The sequence below is a fragment of the Abramis brama genome (assembly GCF_963993115.1).
Source record: "Abramis brama genome assembly, chromosome: 3".
NCBI classification, from domain to species: Eukaryota; Metazoa; Chordata; class Actinopteri; order Cypriniformes; family Leuciscidae; genus Abramis; species Abramis brama.
The window spans coordinates 33,750,023-33,767,605 of NC_139965.1; the positions used below are offsets into that span (position 1 = coordinate 33,750,023).

A 17,583-nucleotide genomic window follows, 5' to 3' on the forward strand; every position below is an offset into this window, starting at 1 on the left:
TGTCAGCTGGGCCTGTCTATCAACCACCACGCAGACCAATCCCTCAACAGCTTCTGCCAGTGGCAATCAGGCCTGATAGGTAAAAATGGCAAGCGGCACGACCATGCAATACTGTTGACGGGGCTGGACATCTGCTCATGGAAGAATGAACCGTGTGACACCTTGGGTAAGGCACTTGACATTCACCATCCAGCAGCAGAAATGGGTCATATGTTGTGATGTCAGTGGCTAAGAGAGTGACAGGAGGCTGAATTACACAATGCCAAGGTTAGAAAGATCTTGTGGTTGGTGATGTGTGTCCTAGTCTGCCCTCAGGCAGAGAACTTCACCTGATTGAATCCAAGAAAGCTCAGATCCACTTTGCAGTCAGTTGGTAGTTTTTTCGTTTTTTTGCTATAGAGGCGTCAGCCAAATGTAATGAATTCAGCTCTGACGCTCCAAACCACAAGTATGCACTGCTTTGAATGTATGGCGAAGGGGAGAGCACTGCTTTTAAATTGCCTCTGTATGATGTGAAACTCAAACTCAAAGCTTTTTCTTAGACCATCTAGTCAGAGAAATAGTCTGAAAGTGTGTTTATGCGTAATGGGATCCTGTATCAAATTCTATAGTTTTGAATACATTTTGGTGTGTTTAGTGATACTTAAATCATATATTATGTGATATGTTTCTGTAAACAATCAATTTGATTCACGTTCCCAACATGCATCAGTCATTCATATAAATATTCATCCAGCCATGTTTTGCTGTTTCTTTCTTTCTGCAGGTTTTGCTCCAATAAGTGGGATGTGTAGCAAATATCGTAGCTGCACGATTAATGAAGACACAGGGCTGGGTCTCGCCTTCACCATTGCCCACGAGTCAGGACATAAGTACGTTCATTCATTCTTTCAGGTCCCACATAATTTAAATTTGGGAAACCATATGCTGTGCAACAGGCAAACATGTTGTTTGTGTTTGCTGGTTGCCACTGTGATAAGGGGAAGTTTATGTTGTACGTCTGAGACTTTGTTTTTATGACAGCCGTATTTTGAGTCCTTTGGTCCGTTGGCGCATTCTCAACATAAACTGGAACAAAATCTCTCCTAGAGAACCACCAGGCTGATAACATGTTGTGGGATTTGTTATTCTCAGTGGTTCAAACATTTTGGTCAAATGAAATGGACACGTGCGTCCAACATGCATGGTGTTTGGGGCAAAATCTTCACCGGCCAACAGTCATTAATCACTCATTTATTGGGGAGTGGTCATTTATAAACACATGGCATATCGTGCAACACAGTTCATGTCTGAATTTCGTGACCATAGTGCATATGTTTATTTTGATGCATTAATTGGTCTGATTCCCAAAGGGCTGATGAAAGTAAGTATGTAAATGTGTGAGTGTGAATCACATGAATTGTTATATTCAGTAGAATACAGAGATTATTGAAGAGGCTTGAGGGATGAAATAGCTTTTAGTTATAGAGGTAATGTCCCACCTGACTCAGGGAGTGGTTTCTGTCCTGAGGTTGTACATTAATAGTCTCACTGGGTAAAACTCACAATATCCATCTCTCCCTCTTTTGCTCCGTCCTTTTTTTTTTTACCCCAGTTTTGGAATGATCCATGACGGAGAGGGGAATCCCTGCCGGAAGACTGAAGGGAACATAATGTCTCCCACATTGGCTGGGAATAATGGTGTTTTCTCATGGTCTGCCTGTAGTCGGCAATACCTGAACCGATTTTTAGGGTAAACTTTCACTTCACATATCATTATATTCACTATCAGAAAAAAATGGTATATAAATATATTTTAGAAACGTATATATTTTATTGTAATACACAGTAGACAGTAGATAGATAGATAGATAGATAGATATGCAATATATAGATATATTTTGGAAAATGCATGTAACTATATTATTTATTTAATAATATATTTTGATAAACTATTTATATTTAATATTTTACTTATATACATAATAAAACATTTTCCTCATTTGAGATACATATAATATGGATTTTTTTTAAATGCCTGTTTCTATGCTCATGTTTCTTTGTATGCGTTTGCGTTCACAGTACAGCTCAGGCTTCGTGTCTAGTGGATGAGCCCAAGCAGATAAGCCAGTACAAATACCCTGAGCAGCTTCCTGGTCAGCTGTACGATGCAGATATACAGTGCAAATGGCAGTTTGGCTCAAAGGCCAAACTGTGCAGCCTGGACTTTGTAAAGGTAACCCATAGCTCTTTAAAATATGCTATTAGGCTTCTCTTTCAGAGTTTGATTACATTTTTATGTTCAATTTGTTTGAACTCATGTTGGAATCGTCAAGTGACTCATTTAACAATTCAGCTTCAGTCAATCCTTTTGACAAAACACAATGCCACAACAGAGATTGAGTTCATTTAGGGTCTCAGATATGTAAATGTGCTTCAACCTGTAATGTTTGTGTGTAGAGACATCATGGTCAACACAAACACATATCTGAGCTTTGGAAAGAAAAGGAACTTCTAAGAGGAAACCCATTGCCTCGAAATCAACTCTAAGTCTTCATTCACAGTCCATGTACAAAGGTTCAACAAAGATGGACAGGGCCCCCTTTGGCATCCGCTGTAGCTTTTAGCGTCTAACACACACATTGATATGCAAATAGTTATGCTTGGGAAATGAACATTGCGAGAGTCTATCTGTGGGATTAGCTCTCATGCTATGGACTTCCTTTTTGAGCGATCTCTGTTGCTTTTGTGCTCTTCGAAGACCTCATACGTGCGCTGAAAAGAGTCTTGAACGTCGACCTCGATGGAAGGCAGCTGTACATCCTAATTAAGAACGATTGTGGAGATAAAACCCAATGTTTTTGTTTTCTGTGCCCTTAAGCCATCCCGTCCTTGTCACAAAGTCCTAAAGATGTAATTAGCCGTGGGAGCTAGTGGTGTTAGCTACCCGGTGATCCAGAGTCCAGTGTTGCTAGCTTTTGTAAACCATGTCTCTCTCTCACTGTCTGCCAGATGCAATTGGGCTGTCGGCCAGCAGTGGCCGGTCTCCCAACCCCTCATCACCCATTATTATCGTTGTATTGTGGGAAGAAACAAAATGCAATGATAATAGCATGTTTCTTTTGGGCAGCACAGTGATTGATTTTGACAGGCTTTTTTATTTGTTGGGAAAGTTGATTGGCCGTTGCTGTAGAAACAAGAGGTCGGCGTGGCGAGGTGCAAGCCAGAGAGGTTGAAGGGTTCCCAGTGGGTGTAGGCTCGTCTTTGACTGTGCTCTCTGTGCGTTTATGCCCACCAGGACATCTGTAAATCATTATGGTGCCACAGAACAGGACACCGGTGTGAGACCAAGTTCATGCCTGCTGCCGAGGGCACCATCTGCGGACCAGACATGGTGAGTGAATGCTTGTCTGTTCACCCTTTCTCCTTCTTAACTCACTGAACCACCATTAAGGATGAATATGGACTGACCGGTCTCTCTCGGCATCTTTCTTCATACACACCTGCGGTATTGTTCTCTGCTTTGTGTAAATGTTCCATAAGGACGGTTAGTCTTTCCACTGGTTGATGGGGATGAGGGTGAGAGGTGCTGATGTGTGGGACTGTGTGGCTTGGCTGGGCCGAGTCCTGCTCTCCAGGTGTAACTCTGGGCTTCATCCCAAACCAGCAGGCTCAAGATCTCCTCAGCAGATACACTCTCTCCTTTACTTCACATCCCCTCAAATACCTTCTCTTTGACATGAAAGAGATCAGTTTGGTTTGTGGCCTTGTTAAATTTAAGCACATTTTTATGGATTTTTTAAACATTTTTTATAATAAACTTTATTTTAAATATTTTTTTTAAATCTGAGGAAGAAACAGGTTTTCATATGTTACTGATGAATCCTTTTCTTTCCCATTATGCAGTGGTGCCGGAGAGGACAGTGTGTAAAATTTGGTGATCATGGTCCTAGAGCAGTACATGGCCAGTGGTCGGGCTGGTCCGAGTGGTCCGACTGTTCACGTACATGTGGTGGAGGGGTCATGTACCGAGAGAGATCCTGCAACAGCCCCAGGTAACCAACAACTCACAGATTCAGACACTGTGCTTCAGACTCATTCAGATATTGAGACATCATTATTGTTTTTTTTTAATCAACTGTGCGTTTGAAGAATAGGGTGTGAAATTCAGTTTGTGTTTGTGATAGAGAGGAAATCCAGATAAACATGACATTTGATTGCAAAATGAGCTTTTTAAAAAAATACAAAACTGGTATGCACATCCCAAACACCCAGATTGGGCTCAGGTGCAGGACATCAAAATAACATAAACAAAAAAGAAAAGTGAAGTCTGCACACTGCAATCATTGCACCTGATGAAGACCTGATGGTCGAAACGTTGTGCTTTTAATAAATTCATCTTTAGCAGCATACAGTGTGCAGACTTTTCTTTTTTTGAAAATGAGCTTTTTTATCACTGTGCTATGGCTATGCTATATGCTATGGTTGTTTATGTTAATTAAAATGGCCACTGCAGTGTGAAGTGAATGGCACTTTTTTATCATTAGGCTGCCCTGAATGGTAGATTAGCTGTGAATGGTGGAAGCACATGTGTTTCCTGAACAACTGACCCACTGCAACTCGTAGGTTACCCTTTGAACTTTGACACTCTGCATAACCTTGGATTAAGTGTGGTCAGGATTCACCATTTAGCTATGCCCTCTACTGAATGCACAAGGTCAGTGTTTGTACAGAGTACATAGAAAATGACAATATATAATGATTGCAGCACCAGAAAGAATGAAAACAGAAGACATTCAAACAAGTCAAGTCAAGTCAAGTCACCTTCATTTATATAGCACTTTTAACAATATGGATTGTTTCAAAGCAGCTTCACAGAGATAATAGGAAATTACCGTAACAGATTATTTAGGCTTTACAACAGCTCTAGGATAAAGTTATTGTCCAACTAAAGTTAGTTTTGATTGATTGATTCAAACAAACGAACAATACATGAATAAATACATAACTTGAATACATTTGGCATATGCTTATATCTAGAGCAACTTACATTGCATTAATGTATATAATATAAAGCAGGATTGTTAAAGATGTGAGTGTCTGTCAAAAGCAAGATGTAGTTTTTATGTATTTAGGTTCAGGTTCTTCCTCTCTGTATGTGGTGGCAGGATTATTTGAGATTGGGTTTCAATAGACCGCAGGTGGTTTGGTCAAGCTGATGGAACATGGGATTGTGCTTCGTCAACATTTTGCTGTCTAGAGCATCTTAACATATTTCTGTTGGAATAGGAAATACTTATAATGCCTTAGACAGCCAGACCAACATGTCTGACATGAACAGTTCCAGTAAAGAAAGCAAGAAAGCAAGAAAGAAACTATTCAAAGTGATGTGAAGTGAGGTGGGGAACTTCATTAAAGCACTGCAAATACCCAAGGAGTATATTAAATATTAGATTGGGTACATATGATCTATATTATGCATTGTGATCTCATTCAATGTGCTTAGCTAGAATCCTGGTTTTGATTTAAAGATCCTTCGCATAAATGCACACCATTTAGAGTAGGCATTTCCCACATTATTGCAGGAAAGCTTATTTTGTTAAAATTGAGATTATACTGTATAGAAACCTTTCTATGACCTAAATATTGTTATGTTTTTGATATGTTGGATTTAATAATAATAAAAAAAATGGTGTCTTTTTTTTTTACCCCACAAATTTGGATTAAATTAATCTTACTTGTGGGCAGACATTAAAGTGCTTTTTGTGTGAATGTTTTTTTTTTTGTTGTTGTTGTTGTTTTGTCCTGATTCTGATGGTCTGTATTAGGCCAATGGCGTCTGATCCACTAAGAGAGGTTTAGGTTGAAGTGAATCTGTTAGATGGGTTTGCTTTTAAGGCAGAATTTGCACTATAATCTGAGATTTTGGGGAGGTATTAGCCTCCATTTTCTCTGTTTTTTTGCTATCAGTGTGACCCCCTTCATGGTTCAACAAAAATAAGGGGATATTGCAGCTTTTCACTCTGACTTCTCTTCTCATCGACCAGCTGTTTACACATATTTATGAGGTGCACACCACGAACATCTGCCTGCATTCCTTATGAAAATCAGAATCAGAGTTCATGTTGATCAGAACATTTTATCTGTATCATTTCACTCGGAAATGAAGTGTTTCAAAAGAGGCATTTTGATGGATAATCTTCCCTTACTGCTTTCAGACAGCACCTGCAGCAGAATAGGTGTTGGTATGTCTTCTGTTTGTGGCGGTGAGGTTCAAGGGGAATCCCCGTACTTATCACTTCAGTATAAGGTCCTCAAGAGACAGCTGTTGAAGCCAGCGGCAAGAGATGTCATCTCACTCAAATAACATTTATCAATAAAAATGATCTGATAAATGTGCTTCCTTGACTGTATCCATACTCAGCAGCCAGATTTACAGGTTCATGCATCTTTGATATGAGTGTTTGAGAAATATCTCTCTTGACAACAGCCTAGTGGAGATAGTTGTTGATGGGATTGCCTTTTTGAAGTTTGTTTGGAAATATTGGTAACTATCAGAGTATGGGTAACATTAATGCACCATTACCAGAGGCCAAAGTTGAAAGAGTAGGATGCATGTACGATCACCCTCAGGACTTTGGTAAAGCCTCTGACAAACAAACGATTAAATTTCATTACGTCATTGTTTGGTATTGTTTATTTATATGTGGAGGGCTCTGTTTTAATGCCTTGACTTTAAAGTGGATACCTAATGGCTAACAGTGTGGGCATAATGAGGATTTGATTAAAGATGGGGGTCTTAGTTATGTTTGATGTATTGAGAGAGTGGGATAGAGAAGGATGTGGGTCTAGGTGGGGGGTTTTGGGGTAATTCAGGCAAGCAGACAGACAGGGTGACCTTGTTTCCTTGTTTGCACCCAGTGCTGCTGTTCATAGATTTAACATTCTCCAGTTGCAAAACAGTGCTACAAAGTCTTGTCAACAGAGAGAAAGGAAGAATAATATTCCTGTTGCCAACAACTCTTGTGTGGAGTTTAGTATGTAGCACAAAATTAATTTGGGTGCAGTTGTTTCAATGTCTAATCAGAAAACCTACACATATCCTTCTCTTCCGCCTCTTTTCTCCAAATCTCTTTCTTTGCTCTGTGTGTTGTTATAAGTGCTCTACCATATGGAGCCATAGTACACTGTTGCTAAAGCTCTAATAGGATCAGCCTGAAAACCTGCTCCAAAAACAAAAGCAGACATGCACAAACAGCCGTCTGACAGCACTGTTAGACTATCATTGATCTCGTTGACTTCTCCTGACTCTTTTAGTCACGTTTTCAGTCTTGAGACTTACCAAAAACATATCAGTGACATAATAAAAAAGAAAACATTATTAAAGTAATTGAAGCCTACATATTTTAGTATTCCGATCTGGAAGTTAGCATCACGCTGGTTCCCTCAACAAAAAGCCAATAGGATTATTGGATTATTGCAATTTTTTTTAAAAAAAAGAGCTCCGTGACCAATAAAAGCTTATGATTCTTACATATTTTGTTGCTTAAATACAATCACCAGAAGTAAAAAAGCTAAAAATTAACTACACCATGGTCATACGTCTACACCACTAAGCTTCCGACAAAATCTTTTGATCTTTATTTAAAATCTACAAGCTAGAAAGTTCTAGTTAGCAAAATTTGAAGAGCGCAAGTATAGACCTTATGTAGCCCCGCCCCTTTTCAGCGCTGCACTCATTGTGTTCTGTCTTACGGTTTGTATTTCCACAGCATGAAGGTAAGATTTATGAATGAATGTCGTTTAAAAAACTCCCCAGTCTACTTACATTTGTTATGACATCTGCTTCAAACATTACAATGTTCATGATAACTTTCTTTAACTCTACAATATGTAAATCCACTTAACTAGCTAATTACTCTTTGACAGCGATGCCATAGAAATATACAGAGCTACCGCAAAAATGGAAGTTCAAAGACAAAATTCTAAAGATGGCTGCGCGTTTGATTCTCGGCACATAAACACAACAAGGTTGTAAAAGTGCACTACTGAGTAGATGAGTTTTCCTTTTTGCCATGAGGATGTTTAATGCCCACAGCAGTCTCTCTAGTTCTATTTAGCCACTTGTTAATAACTGCCTTTTTCAAAAATCATGAGTGGGCTATTACTGATGTATTTTATGTTGTAAAATAAACCGTGAAAATATTTTCAGCTTGTGTTTACCACAGATCTTATTTTAGGCATTTAACCAATCACCTATTCAAACGATTCATTAATAATATAAAACAGAGGTAACTCTGTATATTTGTTTTCACTGCAGCTGAACGCACCACCATTCTAGTGACCCACTTATTCCAACTCTTCAGCCCCCCAGCAGGTCATGACCCACATTTTGAAAATGGCTGCTCTAGTCTAGACAATAGAAGTATGTTGTCAGTTTTGAGATTAAAAGTTATTAATTTATCTCACTGTGTGTGTTTTCCCCATGCTTACTGTGCTTGATCACTGTTCATGCATAAAGATGATGAGGGATTTTTAAGAGCATGAGGAAGACTTATCTGTTCTCTCTGTGAGCGGTTTCCTAACCTCAAGTGTGAACATGCAATAAAAAGCTAAAGGCCAGAGAATAAAAGAACATGCACAGACACACACATTGACAAGCCCATGGCGCAGTCCTTTGCTTTGAGGTTAGGCTACAAGAGGGTACCCAAGAGTCTTCCACTTTAAAGCATGCAGCCATGCCGCAAGCATGCCTCTGCTCTCACAGACTCAGTTACAGGAGCTGCTGGGCTGCTTTTCCCTCAGGGAAAGATGGTGACTGTCTGCTTCATGTGGCACTCGGAGGCATTCCTGTGGCATTGGGAGGAGGCTGCCGCTCTTCACCAGCCTCCAGCTGCCTCAGCAACACAGCCTGAGAGCTGACCTGATATACAGCCTTGAGTGCAGGAGTCAGCCATTACAGGTTTCAAAGTAATAAAGGTGAATGAATGAATTTTCATACTGGTCCAAGCAGGTTTATGATAATGTGGTGGTTGTTTTTTGTTGGATCAGCAGAGTGATGTTGTTCACCAGAAAAAACTTCATAGTAGTACCTCAAGGGTACATATTACTAGTCTAAGGTACTAAAATGCATCTTTTAGGGGTAGAAAAGGTGTGAGGTTGTCCTTTTAAGCGTACTGCCCCAGTGACAAGCTCTTGTACCCCTAAAGTAAAATTTTTCCTAATTTTTTCCACACATTTTTCTGACAGTGTTACCAGCATCCAAAACAAAACATTTTCAACCAGTTTTCCCATTTGACTGCAATGGGGAAGCCAGTTTACTCAGATTACACATAGATCAGCACAGCTGTGTATTGTCTTGTTCTTGCTGAAGTTTATTATTCAAAAATCATTGCTGTTGAAAACAAAGGCGAGTCCAAGTCATGAATGGAATTGCATCCCAAACACTTTATATCTTTTACAGCTGTCAGTTGGGATGTAATTCAGTCAGACAAATCACCGATAACACTCAAAGGCATTCTCTTAGTGCAGATGCTAATGCACATATGAAATGTATCTCACCAGAACCTCTTCCAAAAAATACTGAATGGCTGTCATTCCACACGAATGTTGAATGCTTGCTGAGGCACATCTGTTTCTCCCCCCCCCCCCCCCCCCCCCCCCCCTCTCTCTCTCTCTCCCTGCTTCCATGTTCACTTGTGCTAATTGCTGGTTGTTTCACCCAAGCCCACAGCACAACGGCAAGTTCTGCCAAGGCCCCAGTCGACTGCACCAGCTGTGTAACACCAAGCCATGCCAGCCCAATGGAGTGGACTTCAGAGCTCAGCAGTGCGCCGAGTACAACAGCAAACCCTTCAGGGGATGGTACTACAAATGGAAGCCATACACCAAAGTGGAAGGTATTTGGGAGATATTTGGGCCTTAATGCATTAATTATGAACAAAAGCAAATGTCTTATTATGTCTGTCCCCGCCAGCTTTTTTGATAATTTTCACAAAACTTTCCTGGCCTCCAGAATATATATATATATATATATATATATATATTGTATGAATATCTGATCATGCAATATATCAAAACAAAGAACAGAGCCTCTGCTTTAAAAAAAATAAAAATATTTTGGCTTCATGAATTTGTTTTTTCATCACTTGAATGAGGGTAAGTTTAATAAAAAAAAGCAACATTTTGAACAAAAAGTCAAAGCCTAGGTCCGTATTGGTTTCAGAACGATGATCAAAACATAGATGGAGTATATCGCTTTCATCAACTCCCCCAAGCAAAGTCTTGTAGCTCTTCCTGGGTCGACATTTCATTCGGTAATGATAGGCAGTTTTGATTTATATGATGTGTAATGTTTGATAATCGCGTTATTTTACATGTGCATAATATGCGTAATAGCGCCCCCTACCGTAAAACAGTGAAAACATGGATTGCCGGAAATGTCCTTAAGTTGCGGGGAAGTGTTGTGTCATAAATGACGGAAAATTACGTCAATGGCGGGGAATGAGTTGACGGGTGGAAGAGAGCGCAGGAAACCTCTCCTGTGTGAATGCTGTTTGACTGCACATGTGATATTTGATTAGCATTTATAATATAATATATTATCTATCATATAATATCATATCATATCTTATTTTTTTAAAGTCTCTTTGCTTACCAAGGCTGCATTATTTGACCAATAATACAGTAAAAACAGTAATATTGTGAAATTTTATTACAATTTAAAATAACTGTTTTCTTTTTTTAATATATTTTTAAATGTAATTTATTCCTGTAATGGGAAAGCTGAATTTTCAGCATCATTAATCCAGTCTTCAGTATCACATGATCCTTCAGAAATTATTCTAATATGCTGATTTGCTGCTCAAGAAACATTTCTTATTATTATTTTCAATGTTGAAAATAGTTTTACTATTTATTATTTTTGAGAAAACATATTTCTTTTTCGGTATCCTTTGATGAATCGAAAGTTCAAAAGAAAAAACATTTATTTGAAATAGAATTTTAATCTACCATTATAAATGTTCTATAAATCTAATGCATCATTGCTGAATATAAGTACTAATTTCTTAAAAAAAACCCTCATTAGACAAAATCTTACAACAAACCTCTAAAAAACATTCATCCTTGACCTTGCCTACTATGAGGGTTTTTAATACCCTCTGATATCTGACTCAGCTAGAACAGGTGTGTTTTTAAAATCATTCCCATTTGTTTCTGACAGTATGTGTTGAGATTGTTACATCGGACAAACATATTCCACCCAAACGATTTATCTCACCTAATGTGTGTTGACTGAGTAGTGGATGGATTTGGACTGGAAACATGTAGCCACTCGTTCTGTGAGTACAGTGCACTGATCAACCCTGTAGACAGGTTTGTACCTGAAAAGGACCCATTGAGGCTGTTTATGTATTTGGGCTTCCTTATGAGTTAGTGGGCTGGAAGTGAAAAAGGGAAAGGATAAGAACATTTGGGTACCACCCTGTCAGTTTCTTTAAAACTAAAGAGAAAGCCTAGAGAGGAGATGCTGAGCTGTCTCCTGGTGTATCCAGGCGTGTCAGTGGGGTAATTGGAGCTCCATTCTCTTATCAGTAGAACATGTCTGGCCTTGGTGTACTTTCAGTGACTAGTACAGGTGTTAGGAAGAACTTGCCCCTGTTTGACTGGGCTTTTGGCGTTAGATCAAATTGGATTAAACGCTGACGTCTTCTGTTGATAAGTTTCACTTGGCCTTTACTTTTAGGGACATTAATTTTACTATTGTTTGGTTTCCCTTTCAGCTGCACCTTTAAACCTGTAACATCATCGTGGTTTTGCAGAATTTAAATGAAGTGATTTACTTCGAAGTAAAAGCACAAGAATTATGATCTAATATGTTCACAATAGGAGGACAAAACAGTTCATACTGTGCTGCTATATTGAACAAGCCTGGGTCTGTTTCTTCTGACTGGGAAGTGTGGATGCAGATGCATCTCTGATAGGTCCATATTTTTCTCTCGGTGGGAGAGTTGGATAGAGCATTCCCCTCCCGCCCCTCTTGCATTCCAGCTTTATGGGCCCATTTGTAACAGAGTTTTAAATTTTAGTGTAACATATGTTTTGTGGGGATGTTCTGTACAGCCTGGCGAGTCTTCTAGTTGCTTCACGGCCAACCATACATAGCTTACACATGCCCAGTAATTAGCACTAGACAGTATACACATTTGCATTGTGTCTGCTTGGAATAAAAGATGCATGATGGAAAGCAAAGTTCTCTCTTTTGTGTAGCGACTATACAACTACACAGACAGACATAATTTTAAATGGAAGTTATTTTATTTTATTTTATTTTATTTTATTTTATTTTATTTTATTTTATTTTATTTTTTTATTATTATTATTTTTTTTTTTTTATTTTATTTTATTTTATTTTATTTTATTTTATTTTATTTTATTTTATTTTATTTTATTTTATTTTATTTTATTTTATTTTATTTTATTTTATTTTATTTTATTTTATTTTATTTTGTATGCAGCCATTTGTGTTCCAATACTCAAAGCAATCCAATACTCGAGCTCAAACTACTTGACCTATAAAATGTGATATATGGTAATCATTATTTTTCTGGGTTTGTGCATGTGTGTCAAAGAATTGATTTCCATTTGACATAAAAGTCCACCTGCATTTTGTATGAAAAAATTTTCATAAGATCATTGCTTCATATGTCTTCATGCATGAAACTTCATAGCAGATTGCTGAGGGTAACGGTGGACAGCTTAAAAAGATCTAACGTAAAACCACTCTGAAGCTATAAGATCTAATGACCCTATTCATCTCCTATCTAGAAGAGGACATCTGCAAACTGTACTGCATTGCTGAGGACTTTGATTTTTTCTTCGCTATGTCCAGCAAAGTCAAAGATGGGACGTCTTGCTCTGACTACAAAGGAGGCGTGTGCATTGATGGGATATGTGAGGTATGTGAGGAGATGCAGATTATGAAATGCATCTGGCATTTTCTGGCATCACATTTACCACAGATTTGTCACTGGTTTTCATTTTGTTATGTTCAACAGGCCTAATGGGCTAAACTGAGCATTTCAGTTTGAAAATTTCATTTTAAAAACTTTTCCTGTGTAGCCTGTAGGCTGTGACCAGGTGTTGGGATCAAATGCCACTCTAGATGCCTGTGGGGTGTGTAAAGGAGACAACTCCACCTGCAAGTTCTACAGTGGCCAGTACACCCTTCAGCACAGAGCCAATGGTAAGGTGCTTTTAGAGGGTTTTCCTTTCATACCTTCTGACCTTCTCTGACAAATCAATATTTGGAAGAGAATAACAGGCTTCAAGAGACAGAAACAATGAGTAAATCATTATAAAATAATAGAAATATGTCTAAAGCATTGGTTCTCACCTGAGGGGGTACACAACATGACCCTACAACAAAATATAAAAAATGTATTCTTTACTAAAAATGTATTTTCTAATATCTGCAATTTGAATAAATCTTTATGCATCTATAATAGTCTTGCATTTTTACATTGGCAGTGCAGGTATAAAAAGGTAATGCTGTGTCTAATAACTCAAAGTGTACGAAGCCCAGGACGTCACCTGTAGGAGAAACCAAAACCCGGAAACCCGAAGGCCACTGCTTTGCAGTTCGTTCCCTCAGTTGATAAACCATCCTCACAAATGATTAAATTGTACCCTCGGTTTCCATGGATTGATAAACCGTACCCATGAGTTTATAATCTGTGCTCTCAGATACCTTTAGTTTTTGAAATCCGTCCCCACAAATTCATAAATTAAAGGTACAGTTTACAAATCTGAGTGCATGGATTATGATCTCATGGGTACGGTTTATTATTCCGTGGGCACGATATGTCAAACCAAGGAAACAATTGAAGAATTTGTACAGAATTTGTTATAAACGGAGGGAAAAAGCCATGGCCACGGATTTGCAGGTCTTGTATTTTTTTTTCTCCTACAGGTGACTTCCAACACTCCGTACTATGCGTGCCAACCATAATTTCATTGGTCCATGTATATATATGTATAAATTGTTTGGAAACCTTGATGCATATTTTTCAGGATTCTTTGATGAATAGAACATTCATAAGAAATCATTCTTTATTTGAAATAGACATTATAAATGGCTTTACTACCATTATTGATCAATTCAATGCATTAAAGAATTAAAGATCAATTAAAAAGTATTGATTTCTTTAGTTAAAAAAATTAAATCTTACTGACCCCAAACTTTTGAATGGTAGTAGTATATGTGTGAAAGGGACAGTAAAGGGACTGAATTTTGGAGGATTGTAATTAGGTGGTACTTGATTGTTCTGATTTGATCAAAATAGTTTTAGAACTAGTGGCCCAGAATGAAATAAAATATGCTGACAGAGACTAAACTAAACTAAACTAAACTAAACTAAACTAAACTAAACTAAACTAAACTAAACTAAACTAAACTAAACTAAACTAAACTAAACTAAACTTAAATACAATAAAATAAAATAAAATCAAATGAACTAAAATCAAATTAAATCAAATTAAATCAAATTAAATTCTTGCAGTATAGGCAAGTCTGTGGGCCACTTTAGAGCTCCTCTCCTCAGGCTTAACAGAAAACGGTAATGTATTTTTTAGAGCACTTTACACAGCAAGAGCTCTGCAGTCTGGCACCTCTTTGCTCTCTTCTGACTAAAGGAGGTGATAATGCATCAGCTCAAAGATGCCTGTTTTCTTTGGGCCTAAAAAATGCAGAAACTGCAAAAGTGAACAGACATGGCAAACCTATTTCTCTTTTTTTTTTCTCTCTTCAGAGTATTACCCCATTGTGATGGTTCCTGCTGGAGCGAGGAGCATCAGGGTGCAGGAGATGGAGATCTCTACCAGCTACCTTGCTGTCCGCAGCCTGAAGCGTGGCACCTACTACCTGACGGGGGATTGGACGGTGGACTGGCCGGGCACATTTCAGTTCGCCGGCACTACGTTCAACTATCAGCGCTCTTTCAACCGGCCTGAGACCTTGTACGCCACAGGCCCCACTAATGAGACCCTGCTCTTTGAAGTGAGTGACCCCCGTCCCCGTCTGGCCTGACACCTGTTAGCGAATTAGCCATGACAGGGTCTTGGCAAGAGTACCATGGCCATTTGGTCAGATGAAAACAAAGCTGAGGGACAGTGGGCGGGCAAGAGAGACGAGAAACAAATGAGGGAAAGATAAGAGAGAGAGACAGAAGAGAAGGCACACAAATGAGTCAAACGGGCAGACTAACGCCTCTGTTTGGGATTAATTGCAGGCCAGAGCCGACATGGTCATTGTGACTTTCATCTTCAGTATGTGGAGATTCAAGATCAAACGGTGCGACATTGTGAATAGCACTAAGCTTTGAACTTGCTACACTGTGTGCTCTTGCTAATGGGCAGCACAGGGCACCTCTTACATGATGACTGACGAGTGTGGGTTCAGATGACCATTGAGGTTAAGTCATAGTAAGGGCGCTTCATATATCTGCACAAACCTGAAGTGCAGATGAGAAAGGGATATAATTTGATTTCAGAAGAATCATTTAAACCTTTATGCCATTGTGTCCTGCTGTAATAGATCAGTTCTGTGGGATCTGTAATATTATGCTTGTTCTTGGGAAGAGAATTGACTTATCCATGATATAACTGTATATATACATTACAATTAGAAATGGATTTTGTTACCTCCAGACCAAGAAAAAAATGTGAGGAAACAAGTTTTATGTAAAACGTGGGAAAACAACTTTGCTTACATTGAGTTTAAGGGAAAATTAAATGAGATCTTGTCAAGATTTCAAGTAGAAGACGTTTGTTATATCGAGATGTAGAGATGTTATGACCATGACAACCCTAGTGAAAAATACATTTACCAAAATGTATTTGAAATACATTTATTTTATGCTAAGTATACTACAAAAACATTTACATATTTATGAACTTAATATAAATAACCTGCAATAGTACTTTTGGTATACTAAATTGATATACTGAAAGTCTGCTAAATTGGAACAACTAATTTTGTACCTAATGCACTTTAGTTATTCAGAAATAGAGCTGAGGTCCAACTAAAGATATACTTAAGTATTTGATTGTGCTAAAATGGGACTATTGCAAGTATACTTTAGGTACACTTTAAATATATTGCATTTAAAGATTGATATGTCAGTAAATATGCTAATAGATTTATACTATACTTAGTGTGAAATGTATTTTAAATACATTTTGGTATAGGGTTTTTTCACTAGGGAACGTAAGACTGAAATAAGGAATAATGCTGTAACACCAAAACAATTCAATTCTGCTGAATATTTTCTGAAATATTTGTTGTAACCATCACAAAATGTTACATCACAGAACATGTTTGGATTTCTTTCTGTTGTTCACTTACCAGTTACAACAAATGCTGATACATTATGTACAGTATACTTACAGTCTTTGCAATCAAACGTCCACATTTCTTTTGTTACCAGCACCTCAAACTGTTAAAAATTAATTTGGTCTTGATAGTACTGCAGGTGTTGTGTAAGTGAGTTGTATAAAAGTTAAGCATGCTTCACTTAATACACTTTCATTTTGATCTTTTTTTCTGGCCTTTGATCTGCACAGTACTCAACCTGTGTGTTACGTGCATGCAGCATTCCCCTTTATCCTACATGCCCTCTGTTCATTACATTTTCCCCAGGGTGGGCAGTGGCAGCAGAGGTCTGATTTGCAGATGAGTTGGCATTAATCTCTCTAAGTATGCTCTGTAATTTCAAAAAGAAGAGGAGGTTAGAGAGAGATTAAAAGATTAAGATTTCTGCAATTGAACTCAGTAGATCAGAGAGGCTTGGAGTTGTGATTCGAGGGAAGCAGCTGGTCAATTATGCTTGACTGGATCTCTCAGTCTACCCTTCTACTTCAGCTTCAAGACCCTTATTGAATGCCAAGGAAAATGCACTTTAAGAAATGTGAATGTACGCTTTGACTTGGTTCCAGAACTTGTAATCAGCTCAGCAAGTTGGATTGAGAGGCACTAGACAAGACATATCAGAACATTCCCTTCAAACTTCAAACTGCTGATTGAAACACTCCTTTCATTTTCATTTAGGTATTGACATTCTTGTAGTGTTCCTGTAACAAGCATAGCTTGTAGCAAACCCAGACTGAACAGAAGAAATTCCCCAGAGAAGATTTCCACATCAAAGAAGGTGGAGCCCCAGAGCACATATACCTATTACGTAATCGCCATGGACCAATCATAGTTTGAAGGTGTTTATCAGCTGGAGCAATCTTTTCCGGAATGTTCAGCATTTTTCAAACTCCCGAAAACAAACTCCAATCGAACTTGAACTCATTGTGGCCTGATTTTGTTCAAAATGACATCACACCAGTTTATTCTTTGATTTTGCTTAAAGTATATCGGGGCCTTTATATGTGGTATCCATGCTCCCATTCATCAGTCTTTCATCCACTCTTTTTTCTTTATGACGGGAGAAACTTCTACACTTCTAGCCAGGGTACAGATGGATTTTTGTGTAGTAACCCTATACTGGGAGTGCTTGATACTGAACCTGTCCTAGTGGTCCTGTTCAACAGAGTTCAGTA

General features: G+C 38.3%; 1 protein-coding gene across 1 annotated transcript in view; it reads left to right on the forward strand.

Moving 5' to 3' along the window:
- adamts18 (ADAM metallopeptidase with thrombospondin type 1 motif, 18) overlaps window positions 1-17,583 on the forward strand; it is a 71,028-nt gene that overhangs the window by 30,647 nt on the left and 22,798 nt on the right. Inside the window, exons 7-16 of the mRNA XM_084108202.1 lie at window positions 7-166; window positions 767-872; window positions 1,595-1,732; window positions 2,062-2,215; window positions 3,278-3,373; window positions 3,886-4,034; window positions 9,706-9,878; window positions 12,808-12,938; window positions 13,102-13,225; window positions 14,790-15,037. Coding sequence (XP_083964328.1) covers window positions 7-166; window positions 767-872; window positions 1,595-1,732; window positions 2,062-2,215; window positions 3,278-3,373; window positions 3,886-4,034; window positions 9,706-9,878; window positions 12,808-12,938; window positions 13,102-13,225; window positions 14,790-15,037 — 1,479 coding nt within the window. The remainder of the gene's footprint in view (window positions 1-6; window positions 167-766; window positions 873-1,594; window positions 1,733-2,061; window positions 2,216-3,277; window positions 3,374-3,885; window positions 4,035-9,705; window positions 9,879-12,807; window positions 12,939-13,101; window positions 13,226-14,789; window positions 15,038-17,583) is intronic.